Source organism: Poecilia latipinna, unplaced genomic scaffold, assembly GCF_001443285.1.
Source record: "Poecilia latipinna isolate Pla-1442-1.1 unplaced genomic scaffold, P_latipinna-1.0 Scaffold3151, whole genome shotgun sequence".
Classification (NCBI taxonomy): domain Eukaryota; kingdom Metazoa; phylum Chordata; class Actinopteri; order Cyprinodontiformes; family Poeciliidae; genus Poecilia; species Poecilia latipinna.
In genome coordinates this window covers 40,706-52,752 of record NW_015115767.1, presented here as the reverse complement: position 1 = coordinate 52,752, position 12,047 = coordinate 40,706, and the positions used below count along the sequence as shown (strand labels likewise).

General features: G+C 42.1%; 2 protein-coding genes across 8 annotated transcripts in view; both read left to right on the top strand.

Moving 5' to 3' along the window:
* Positions 1-5,041, top strand: part of LOC106940266 (myomegalin-like) — a 24,951-nt gene extending 19,910 nt beyond the window's left edge. For 4 of the 6 annotated variants that reach the window (XM_015022961.1, XM_015022963.1, XM_015022958.1 and 1 more), the window contains 7 exons: positions 1,556-1,659; positions 1,731-1,894; positions 2,239-2,370; positions 2,443-2,596; positions 3,221-3,267; positions 3,374-3,445; positions 3,596-5,041. In XM_015022961.1, the coding sequence (XP_014878447.1) occupies positions 1,556-1,659; positions 1,731-1,894; positions 2,239-2,370; positions 2,443-2,596; positions 3,221-3,267; positions 3,374-3,445; positions 3,596-3,652 (730 nt within the window). In that variant the 3' untranslated portion in view covers positions 3,653-5,041. The remainder of the gene's footprint in view (positions 1-1,555; positions 1,660-1,730; positions 1,895-2,238; positions 2,371-2,442; positions 2,597-3,220; positions 3,268-3,373; positions 3,446-3,595) is intronic. The other 2 variants (XM_015022960.1, XM_015022962.1) reach the window with 2 other exon arrangements.
* Positions 5,042-6,369: 1,328 nt separating this feature from the next.
* Positions 6,370-12,047, top strand: part of LOC106940265 (microtubule-associated serine/threonine-protein kinase 2-like) — a 22,854-nt gene continuing 17,176 nt past the window's right edge. The window contains exon 1 of one of the 2 annotated variants that reach the window (XM_015022957.1): positions 6,370-7,170. In XM_015022957.1, the coding sequence (XP_014878443.1) occupies positions 7,090-7,170 (81 nt within the window). In that variant the 5' untranslated portion in view covers positions 6,370-7,089. The remainder of the gene's footprint in view (positions 7,171-12,047) is intronic. The other variant, XM_015022956.1, reaches the window with a different exon arrangement.

Sequence of the window (12,047 nt, the reverse complement as noted above, 5' to 3'; positions counted from 1 at the left end):
CAGGAACACACACACCCAGGTAGGAACCAGGAACACACACACACCCAGGTAGGAACCAGAACCAGAACCAGGACTCACTCCTCTCATCATGCAGAAGAAACTCAGATCTGGACTGAAACCAGATAAATTTCTCAGAGTCTCTTTTCTACGTGAAGAAGAAACGTCTCAGGTTTAGTTCAGGATGCAAATGGTTAAAATGTTTAGCTCAGAGTTTCTGAAACTTTTCAGGTTGAGGATCATTTAACAGACAAGCTGACCTGAAATGAGCCACAATAACACGAAGCTCCATAAACACAACAAAATGAAAACATCGGTGCTGAAGGTGGGACTGGAAACAAAAAGCAAGAAAAACGAGGCGTCAGGCGGTCAGGGGCAGCACTTTAAGTCAGAAAATGGAACGAGATGAGACTGTCATTAATTAATCACATCTTAGTCAGAAACTATACATCAACAAAATAAGCAACATTTTCAATTCAAAAACTATTTTTACTGCTAAATTACTGAAGAGACAGAAGAGCAACAAAGATATTCATAGTTTTTAATCTGATATTCAGGTTGTCTGTGTTTTCTTTTAACAAATTCTTCTTTAAAAATGTAACTGTACGCTGACATTAGCGTTAGCTGCTACATGTTAGCATTGAGATGCTATGTTAGGCTAGCATAGCTTCACTGACAGGCTAACTCCCATTAGCACAACTTGAACACATCAGTCGTCTTTTCCAGGGTCCAATCAGATGGTTTAAAGCAGACATTAAACCCAGAGAAGCGTCTTCGTCCTCCATCGCTGTTAGCGCAGGTAGCTTTCCCGTCAGATTCAGGAGCGTACCAGAAACATGTGAATACAAAGGTTCCAGGACTTTTTTATTTTAAAAAATGCATCCACTGGAATTATTTAAAAAGTAGTAAAACTTAAGCTAAATGTTAAAATCTGTGTAATTAATTAATCAGAATTAACACCTTAGCATCCCGTCCAATCCTCGATTTTAGTTTTAGTAGTTCTTTATGAGCTAAATTTGTCTCTTTCACTGATAGTCCAGACCAGAGTAACAAGAAACGGAAAGAATGAAGTTCTAATCAGAAATAACTTCAGGAAATGTGTAACTGGAGAAAGAAGATGAGTGGATTTCATTTTTCTAGATATTTTGAGTCATCTTTGATTTATAACTAGAATGTGTGAATAATCACTGATCTGGAACCAAACGCTGCGTTGGAGCTTCACTAGCATTTTATGCTAATAGCATTAAGCTAACATAAACAGACAGGATGAATCGGACATGATCTGATTTACTGCTTACATCGGCTCCCTGTTCAGACCGATTCCCTACACTTTGTGTTGCTGAGCAGATGAGGTGGCTAATGGCGCTCTGCCAGTGACCTTTGACCCCAGAGAGCTTCACATCCAGCAGAAGCAGCAGCTGAGCAGCCAGCCTGCAGCCAGGAGGCGACTCTTCAGCGGTCAGTTCGTCTCCACGCCGGAGTTCATCAGGAAAACGCCAAACCTGTCAGCGTTTTCCGACAGGAAATGTTTCTGTTCTGCAGGTGAAGACGTTTCTCCGCCCGTCAGAGACAGCGGCCCAATCAGAGACAGCGGCCCAATCAGAGACAGCGGCCCCGTTGCTGCTCCGTCTCGGCTTCCTCCATCCCAGACGGCTGATCCAGGTCAGGCTGATGTTCAGACTGTAACAGATCTCAGGCCTGCAGCTCTTCATTTCTCCCTGGTTTTCCTGCAGCTGTCTGCGCCCAGCAGGGCGGCGCTCCCGAGGGAGGCCACCAGGCCGTCGGCCATCTTGGAGACCTCCAGGCCCTGCAGCAGCAGCTCCTGGAAGGGGCCACCCTGGCTGCTCAGATGGAGGCCGCTCTCTGTTCCCTGAACGCCTCGCAGAGGCTTCATCAGGTCAGAGGTCACACAGATGTTAAAGGAGAACTGTGATGAAAAATGTACTTTTCATGTTTTTATTCTTCCATTTGAGTTTTTACTGCTTCTAAAACTCACTCGGCTGTTTTTAGGCAATAAGTTAATCTAATCCTTCAATAATAAGCAGTAAATCTTTAAATTGCATCATAAACTAAAACAAACTCAATATTTCCGAGTTCCACCCGTTACCTAGCAACCCCAGCTGAGCTCTGCCTGTTACCTAGCAACCCCAGCTGAGCTCCGCCTGTTACCTAGCAACCCCAGCTGAGCCCCGCCTGTTACCTAGCAACCCCAGCTGAGCTCCAGGCTGTTTGCTGTTTCAGCCTTTGGACCGAGGATGCGTCAGTAACCTGCTGTCGGACTCCAAAACGCTGAAGCGGACCCTGCAGGAGGCGGAGTCTCTGCTGCAGGCGACCTGGACGGCGGATCTGACCGACTCTGAGGAAGCCAGACAGGTAAAAACCTCATCTGCATGTTTAAAGCAGCTGACATGAAGCAGATCCAAACTGAGCTGCTGAGTTGTGTAGGACGAGTCGCTGAGGGACGAGTTGCTGAGGGACGAGGTCGTCTGTCTCCGGATGAAGCTGTCAGAGCGGGACCAGGCTCTCAGAGATGCCATGGAGAGACTGAAGAGCTCCAGCCTCACCAAGGACAGCATGGAGCATTTCATCGTCAGCCAGCGTGAGTAAAGCAGCCATGACAGCAGAAAGCTGAGAAATATCCTTTAAGCCTCTGTAACAATGATCACTGTTTCAGGATTAACGTTTTTCTTTAAGAGAAAAATGAATCCACAGTAGCATTCATAGAGTTGCATTAGCATGCTAATGCTAATGCATTAGCATGCATTAGCATTAGCTAATTGCAAAAAACTTGTTTAATTGTGGAAAAGAGGTAGCAAACTAACACTCTTGCATGCTAATGCATTAGCATTGCATTAGCATGCTAATGCTAATGCAACTCTATGAATGCTACTTTCTAATCTAAAGAAAGGTGTGACACAGTGAGAGCATCATTAGCTCAGATATGCTAGTTGTTAGCATCTCTTGCTATATTTTTAAATGTGCATCTGAACAGTGAGATACAGTAGATATTGAACCTACATCTGCTAACAATTATGCTCTGCATAGAAATGTCTAATATCAGTTTTAATGTGTGATACAGTGTTGTTAGCATAAAGATGCTAACCATAAGCTAATGAGTGCCAAAGCGATCCAAAATGGCCGCTCTGGGATTTGCTCTCTGTTGCCTGTCAGTGGTTTTATATCTGTGTTGATGCTAATGCTCTAGTTGCCGTTTTGTTTCCAGTGTCGAGAACGCGGGACGTCCTGAGGAGAGCGAAGACCAACCTGCAGGTGAGCCTCTGGTTCCGATTTCAGTGGTTTCTGTTCAGAATGAGAACTGTTCCCTTCACGTCTCTCCTGCTGGTTCCTTTTCTGTTGTCTTGCTGAGTTTCTCCAGGAGAACAAACTCAGGATCTGCTCCCTTCCAGCCTCTGTCTCTGTCCCCTCCCCCCCCTCCGGCCCAGTAAAGGTACCGTCCGCCCGGTTCCTCTGTTAGACCGCATGCTGCTTCCATAACTTTCCCTTCCTGAACAAACCTGCAGTCTGACTGGGATCCAGAATCCTCTCTGATCCAGTTGAAGATCAGAACCCTGCCTTCATCTCCTGCTGTGTCTTCCAGGTGAAAAGCCAGGGGGCGCCACTGAGCTCGGCTCCCCTGCTGGTTGGAGCGTCCTGACACCCTGGGGCCTGGCTGCTCACCAGCGCCCCCTGCAGTCTGGCGGCGCGGCTCCTTGCTCCGGCTGAACCCGCCCTCAGTGACCACGGCTGAGACCGACAGAACCTCCAGTGTCCTTCCTCCAGACGTGCGACTTACAGCTGCAGATTGAAACCAGAATCTGGACCCTCACAGGTCCAAAGTTTCTGAACCTGGAATAAAAACCAGTTTGTGCTGATGGAGACGAAGCCATTCCCCCTGATGTTACTGAAGGCCTTCGCCTGTTTGTAGTTCAGTCACTGGTAAAATCCTCAGTAAGACAGAAAACTAACTTTACCAACAGAAAAGTCACTTATGGCTCTTTTGTTTCTGCTTCTAAAGATTTCACCTTCTCAAGCTACAAAGTATTATTATTATTATTTTAGATACTTGTTCGTGTAAGTCTGAGCTTTTCTCCACTGAAACATCCAGAGATGCTGCTGTGAAGCTGCAGCATCTCTGGATTCCTTCACTCTGGATGAAGGCCAGAAATCAGCCAGAACCGGGACGGACAAGCCCTGATCAAGGTCTTGGTAAGGTCTTTCCAGGATCTTGATGTGACCTTTTCAGGGTTTTAGAGTGCCGGTGTGAGAAGGCAGGTCAGGTTTCCTGTTCCCAAGGCTCCAGGCCCAGAGCCTCGATCCTTCATGGCTTCCTGCTTCGTGGCGGCGCCGATCCTGACCAGAAGTCGGCAGAAGTGACGCCTTCAGTGACGGCATAGTCCAATCATTTCCAACATGGTTCTCCTGGTTGGTGGTCCAGCCGTGTTTGGCGCTGTCCCTCCAGGACGCCGTGGTGATGACAGATTTATTTTTGGGTGTCTTAGTTTTCTTCGGTAGTTTCAGACTCTTCCTGGTTATTCTGGATTTTCTGTATTTTTCTGTTTATTTTTAGTTTGGTGCATGAGCTCCTCGTTAATTTCTCTGAAATATGCAACTTTTGGGTCACTGTGCAATAAGAGCCTTGTGTGGTTGCCATGACGCCTCTTCTAGTTTAAAAAGTAACTTATTTAGAAGATCAAAGCTGTTGACAATCAGTTTTAGGTGCCCATATTTATTGCTGTCAGGATCTGGTTGTAATGCTCAGTAGGAGACGTAGCAGCATTAACCTTCACTGTTGTATTTATGGAGCAATAAGGCCAACCAAAGCAGACGGCCTGTTGGTCGGCAGGTCGGGTCCAAAGTGACCCGTTTTAAAGAGCTAACGGCTAATCGGATAAACTTTGGGATGTTCAGAAACCAAAGCTAACGGAGGAACAGCAGCGCTTTTTCTGCTGACCTGCTGGATTTTTATGCATGTTCTCTTTAACTGTTTTGAGATAAAAACAAAAATAATCTTTTCAATAAAAATAATATATATGGTAGAAATAAACTACAGACTCTTGTTTTCTGTGACAGTTTTACAGCCACACACTGCTGTCAGAATTAATTTGTTTTTTTACTTTTTTCTCCATCTTAAATGTTTCAGATCATCAAACAGATTTTAACATCAGATAAATGTAGCTTCAGTTAATACAAAAAGTGCTTTTCGAATAATATTTTCATTTATTAAAGGGAAGATCAGACACTGGAGGAAATTATGTGTAACTGCCAGCAGGGGGCAGCAGACCCCAGCAAACAGCGGTGAGCCGCAACGACGAGTTAGATAAAAATGTTCAGACAAATCAGAGATAAACTCGTTAAATGTGAATAAATGTAATAATATTTCAGTCTCCGTATTTCCACGAGAAGTTTCTGTTTGATTTAGATTTTATTTATTACATTTTTATTTATCAGAGATTGTGTGACGCTGAGCAGCAGAGAGGAAGCAGATTGGACGTCCCTCCAAAATAAAACAGTTTCTAGTTTCCGCCTCATCTTTTTTTCCTCTTCATTTCTACAAACGTTGAATGAACCAGAATATTCCAGAATAACTGATTACAAAAATTAAACTTAGATTTAGACACTGGTGCTGCTGGAAGGACGAAAAGAGGAGCGACATGTCCAGATTTACAAACACAAAAATAATTAACATAAACGATTATTTTCACTTTTAAAATGTATGCAAAGAAAATTATGAGAAATGAATTTAGTGGACATATGACTAAACATTAGATGAGTTTTAGAACAGGAGAACACATTTCTGTTTGACTATGCTTGATTGCTATTTAGTATTATTTATTTATTTTTAATAGATTTTAGACATATTCTTGTAATGCTGTTTTGTTTGTTTTCATGGATTTGTTTTTCTGTTTAATTAAAAAATATAGTAACATATCTAAATGTTTTTAAATGCTAACAAGTAGCTTTAAGATTTGTATCTTAAAATATTTCCCCCCTTTTTTTAAAGTTTCAATTTTTTAGAAGCCATGTTGTTTTGGTAATATTTCTTATGTCTGTACATTTATGACTGAGTTACTTCTGTGACCTTTTTGCAACTATAAAATGATAACTTAAAGTAGCTATAGCTAATAATATTACTACTAGTAATAATAATAATCATTGATATTATTAATATTACATTATTGTTGCTATATTATAATACTACTATATCATTATTTTTAATAGTAAAAATAATAATTACTAAGGTACTAAAGCAATGGAAACTTGCAAAATTATACGATTTTTTATTCTTTTTAGTTACACTTTAAAAACGTACCACATAAAAGAGAACCGAAACAAATTTGTGGACAGGCTCTTTTATTTTGGTATGCACGCACCGGAAGTGGCTTCATTGCTGCTGTTCGCTTGACGTCGCTTTGACCCGCAAGACCGACGGTGTCAGAGTCAGGAAACAGACAGAACCAAGCCGAACCGCCACAGCTCAACAGAGAGATTAGCCGGTGTCCCCGGCGCTGAGCTCAGGGTTTATCCGGGGATGGAAGACCCTCCCCGGAGAACAGACACCGCCTGAACCGGAGCCGCCGAGAAACGGTTTCACCGTTCGTTAGGAACGGGCGGGTTTATCCCCGAGGTTCCGGTCGTTTTTGGGCAGGTAGTCGTTAGCAGAACCTCGACTAGCTGTTCCGTTAGCTGCCCTGGATCCACCAGCCATTAACGGGTTAAGTACCGATCTAACAGGTTCGGGTGGCTGGGTCGCAGCGGAGGGCGGGAATGTGTTTTTCACCTCCCGAACGTTGGATTACACGTGTGAACCCGGTCCGGTTCTTTCCCGGGGTATTGTCTTGAAGGAGATACCGGCGGCTGCTCTTTCTGCTCCCCGCCCCAGATGTGGAGCCACGTTCGGGCTCGGTATGGCAGCTGAGCGGACATGGCAGGCTGGAGGAGACTCCTGACGGGAAGAATCTCGGCTCTGAACCCGGAGGAGATGAGTTTTATTTCGGCGGTCTGGTGTCACTGATGCGACCCGGGTTCACCGCACCAGAACCGCCCTGATTACCGAGTTTTTAACAGAAACGGTGTTTTTACTCTGCGGAGGAGATGAAGAGGACGGAGAATAAAAACAAGAGGAAGCTGAGCAGTTTGGAGCAGCAGGAGAGCGGAGAGGAGCAGAAAGATGAGGTGAGCCTGTCAGTCCGCGCTCTGGGCTAAAACGCAACGTTTGCTCTTTTAATGAGCCACAGTTGAAGTTCCTACTTTCTTCCTTCAAACGTCAACAATCAGATCAAATTCTGACTTTTTGACATGAGAAATATTCAACAACAATTCTGAATTTTTAATGTTAAAAAATTTAAATCGACCCAGTAAAGCAATAAAGACAAAAAATATTTCAGCTAAACTTTTAGTGAACCGAACTAGGAATTTAAATTTTTTATACAGAATATAAATGTAAAAACACTTTTTAAATTAAATGTTTTTCATATGGAAAAATTTGAAACAGATTTTCATACCCAATTTTTTTAGATGTTCAGCAATTTACAATGTATTAAAGTTTGAGGAAATTTGCTTTAATTTCTAGCAGAAATACTCCATGTTGAAATTTTGAGTCGATATTAATGTGTCTGATAATCAGTAGTTATAATATTCCATACATTTCCTTAAGCTTTCAACATTGTGTGATAATATTAGCTCAGTTTTACTTATCGGATCAGTATCAGCCGATACGATGTTGATGCTGATATATCATGCATCACTAATTTTGAGTTGCAAATTTTAAATTTGAATGTCTTCCACTTTCATTGAATAAAAAATTTTATGTTTTGATATAAAAATGTTGATCTTTAACACCAATAACTTATTAAAACTTGTTACTAAAGTTTTGGTAAAATCTCAGATTTTATGTAAATTTCAAGTTATTTTTGTATTTTCTTAGACAGAATTTTGATATTTTAAGTAGGGATGCACAATATATTGGCAGTAACATCGGTATCGGTCCAGTAGGTATAACTTGGATATTAACCAGTGCTTATTTCCATCTTGTTTGTGATTGGGTGTTTAACTGAATAAATATCAGTAAAATATATTTATCGGTCATAACCTCAGTATAAATATCGGATAGCGATATCAGCCCACGTTTGCATATCAGTGGATCCATAACGTTAAGTCAAAGTTTCAACCTTGTTCTGTAGTTGAGTTGTAACAACAAAGATTGAACTTGAGAATATTATCTGAAATATTCATATTAATGACAGAGATCGCTAAGATTCAACATGAGAATGTCTAAAATTAATATTTTTTTTATTTTTTAATTTTGAGAAATAATTCTGCAGCTTCTGCTCAACATGTTGTAAAGATCAATTCAGAATTTTATTTGGAACAAAATTTTAACCGCAAAAGTCAGATTTTGGATATTGGACTTATTTTTTTTATAATAAAGTTTATAGTTCAATTATGAATTCTTAAGTTTTTGGTCAGAATTTGAGTCAAGCTGTTATTTTAAAATCTGTTCTCATTTTGACACCAAACCATGATGAAGTTTTGTTTTTGGAAAATATTAAGCAGTATTTAACATGTTTTCTTTTTTTATATCTTAAATTAAATGTTAGAAATGTGTTTCTAGTCATTTTTACAGAACTGATCTGGGTTCTGACCCGTTTATATCCTGAGCTCTTGACTCTGGTTCTGATCCGCGGCTGGTTTCGTCATACGCCGTCCTGAAGGATTGTTTGTAATTCCTCCGCAGAGCGATTATGTAAGCTGGACACCGAGCCGGTCCGGTCCGACCCGAAGGCAGCAGATTCTGCTCAGTCACTGCAGGTTCTGACTGGGTTCTGACCTGGTTCTGTTGACTGGTGCTGGTCGTAATGTGCATGGGATCTGTAGAGGAGAAGCTGAGTTGTGCTATTCACATAAAATCCGTTGATATTTTTGCCATATTTCTGATTTTAATGCTGATATTTAATTATTAAACAGTCAAAACATAAATTTAATCCTTAAAGAAGTTAAAACATTTATTGATTGATGATATTTGTGCGTCAGATGGAGCGTGACGGGACCCTCAGCTTCATCAGCCCTCTAGCTGCTGCTCAACATTTGGGCCCAGATTGTTTTTTATTTATTTTTTTCTCGATTTTTTTATTTTTTTCTGCAAAGATGCAGAAACATTCAAACCTGCATCAGGACCCATGTGCTGGGTTCCAGAAGGAAACACTAAGCTAGGCTAGGCTGTGCTAGGCTAGGCTGTGCTAGGTTTTGCGATGCTATGCTAGGCTAGGCTATGGAGAGAACTAGCAGTAGAGTCCTGACTGGACGGGTTTTGTTTGGTCCAGTTTGCAGTCCATGCTCCTCTGGACCTTTGACCCGGCGGCTTGTTTACTCAGAACTCTGTTTACACTGATGACCCGGTTCTGGGTCAGTGACCCGGCTCCATGGCAGCAGTAAAGCAGATAACGGATTGGTTCTGGTGGATGCTGCTAAGCTGTTTTACTTACTGCAGAGAGGAACTGACCCTGGTTCTGGTTCTGGTTCTGTTGACCCACACTGTTTTTTTTATTTTTAATCAGTTATGAGGCAAAACCTGGAACTGCTGCTGCGCCAGTTACTCAACAAGTTGTTGCTAGGCAACCAAAGATTGAGTGAGTGAGTTAGCTTAGCTAGCCATGAGAGGTTAGTCAGTTAATCTTCTGATTGTTCTGGTGTTTGTGACAGATTCTATTCTGCAACAATAAACAATAAAATCCCAGTTTTCCTAAAGTTACTCCGGCTGGTTGGTTCTGACTGTGACCGGAGACGAAAACCAGCTGGACTGGATTAAAGGAGTTCCCATGCTGTTCGGCGTTCCCTCCCGTTTAGTTCCCATGCTGTTCAGCGTTCCCTCAGCCCCATTGGAGGCGTTGTGTTGCAGCAGGTCCAGGTGGGTCCGTTGGTTCCGATCCGATCCGCTGGATGAGTCTCGCTGAAGGTCTCCGGTGTGACGGGTTCATGTTGACGCTGCGGAAATAACCTGAATGATTCTGATTATGGAGGTTTTTAATAATCACATATTGAACCTTTCAAAGTAAAACTCTGAGTTTATGAAGCAGCTGTTTCTGTTCCGTCTGCTCTAGTGAACCAGAACCGGTTCTGATCCAAACTGTGGTGAGATGCATCATGGCTGCTCTGTTGGAACGAATGATTATTAATAATAATGATGAATCTAGACCAGAAATCTGTCATCATAAGCTCAGATGACGCATTTAAAATACTTCCAGCTTTTTATTCCCACATGTTGAGTCCCTTCAGAAATTCATGTTTTATTGTTTCCATAAAGTGGAGATAATATTTCCTCTACTGGAAATTTTTACCAAGCAACAAGAACAGCAGCAGAAAACATAAAACTGGCATTTAGAGCGATAACTCTGAATATTCATTCATGCTTGTTATGGAGGATGAAAACTGAAGTTAACACCATAAATTAAAATAAGTTTCATGCTAAACTATAAATATTTATAACAGCAGATGTGCAAAGAGTTAAAAGATTAGAGCAAAAACTGGAAGAAACCAGTTTAAAGGATCTGCAGCTACAGTTTTACTGTTTGTTCCAATATTATTACCAAGAGCAACATGTTTCAAATATTAAAATAAAAAATGCATTTCAAAAATGAAACTCCAAAAAACTTCTCAGTCAATAAACACATTTTGATAGTAATTTACAATGTTACAGTTAAACTTACATGCAGTTTGGGATCCAACTGATCCAGAATGAAACCTGATGAAGCTCAGCATCAACGTTTAGCCTCACGCTGCAGTCCGAGTCGGGAATCGTCTCTCTGGTTTTAATCTGCTGCAGCAAACTGGACCTGCTTAATCTTAATCTGAGCTGCAGATTAACAGGATTCCTTCTCAGATTGAACTTTGATCTGCTAGGAGCTGAAAAACATTCAACTTCTGAAACATTCAGCTAGCGCCCAGCTAATATTGAGCTAACTCCCAGCTAGCGCCCAGCTAACATTGAGCTAACTCCCAGCTAGCGCCCAGCTAACATTGAGCTAACTCCCAGCTAACCCTGATGTGGCACGGCGTTCCTAAGGAGGGTTAGGAAATTAGTTCTTGTTTTAACTGCAGGTCGTTGTTGTTGATCTTTTGCAATAAATCAATAAATCACATGATGAACTAAAGTCAGCTCCATAACTGAACCTTATTCTGAAGGATCATTTTTATAATTCATTTTATTTCTTTCTGTTGTTTGTTTATTTTGGATATTTAAAATGTCTTCCAGTTCCAGTGATTAATGTTTTAGAATGTAAACTTAAGTGATCCTTCACAACTTGTTGCATTATTATTATTATTATTAGTTATCATACTTCTCGCTGATCCTGATTGAAATGAAGACTCTTCCAGCTCCAGCAGAGAACCGTGAAGCTCTGCTGCTGCGCTGCGTTGGTCTGCAGATGTGCATCAGGGTGTCACCAAGCTGCACATTCTTCTTCAGTAACGAGCCTCAGAGGTCAGAGGTCAGCCGATCCTCTGGGACTGGTGGATGTGCAGCAACGTTCTCCAGCCGAACAGAAACAAAACAGCTTCAGTTATTACAAACTGACATCATTAGAAACTAGAGATCAGGCTGACCTCTGACCTCTGACCCGACCCTTCGGTTCCTCAGTGGTTCTTCTATCAGAACATTCAGGCCCAGAGGACTAAAGTCTCCGACCAGAGAAACTCATCCAGGATTTAGTGGTTTGATTCCTGCAGCAGGTCAGACTGAGACCAGAAGCTGCAGCTGGAGATCTGACTAGAACCAGGAGGGTAGAGACACCACCCGGTTCTACACCACCCGGTTCTACACCGCCTGGTTCTACACCACCCGGTTCTACACCACCCGGTTCTACACCACCGGGTTCTACACCACCTGGTTCTACACCATCTAGTTCTACACCACCTGGTTCTACACCACCCGGTTCTACACCACCCGGTTCTACAGCACCCGGTTCTACACCACCCGGTTCTACACCACCTGGTTCTACACCACCTGGTTCTTCACCATCTAGTTCTACACCACCCGGTTCTACACCGCCCGGTTC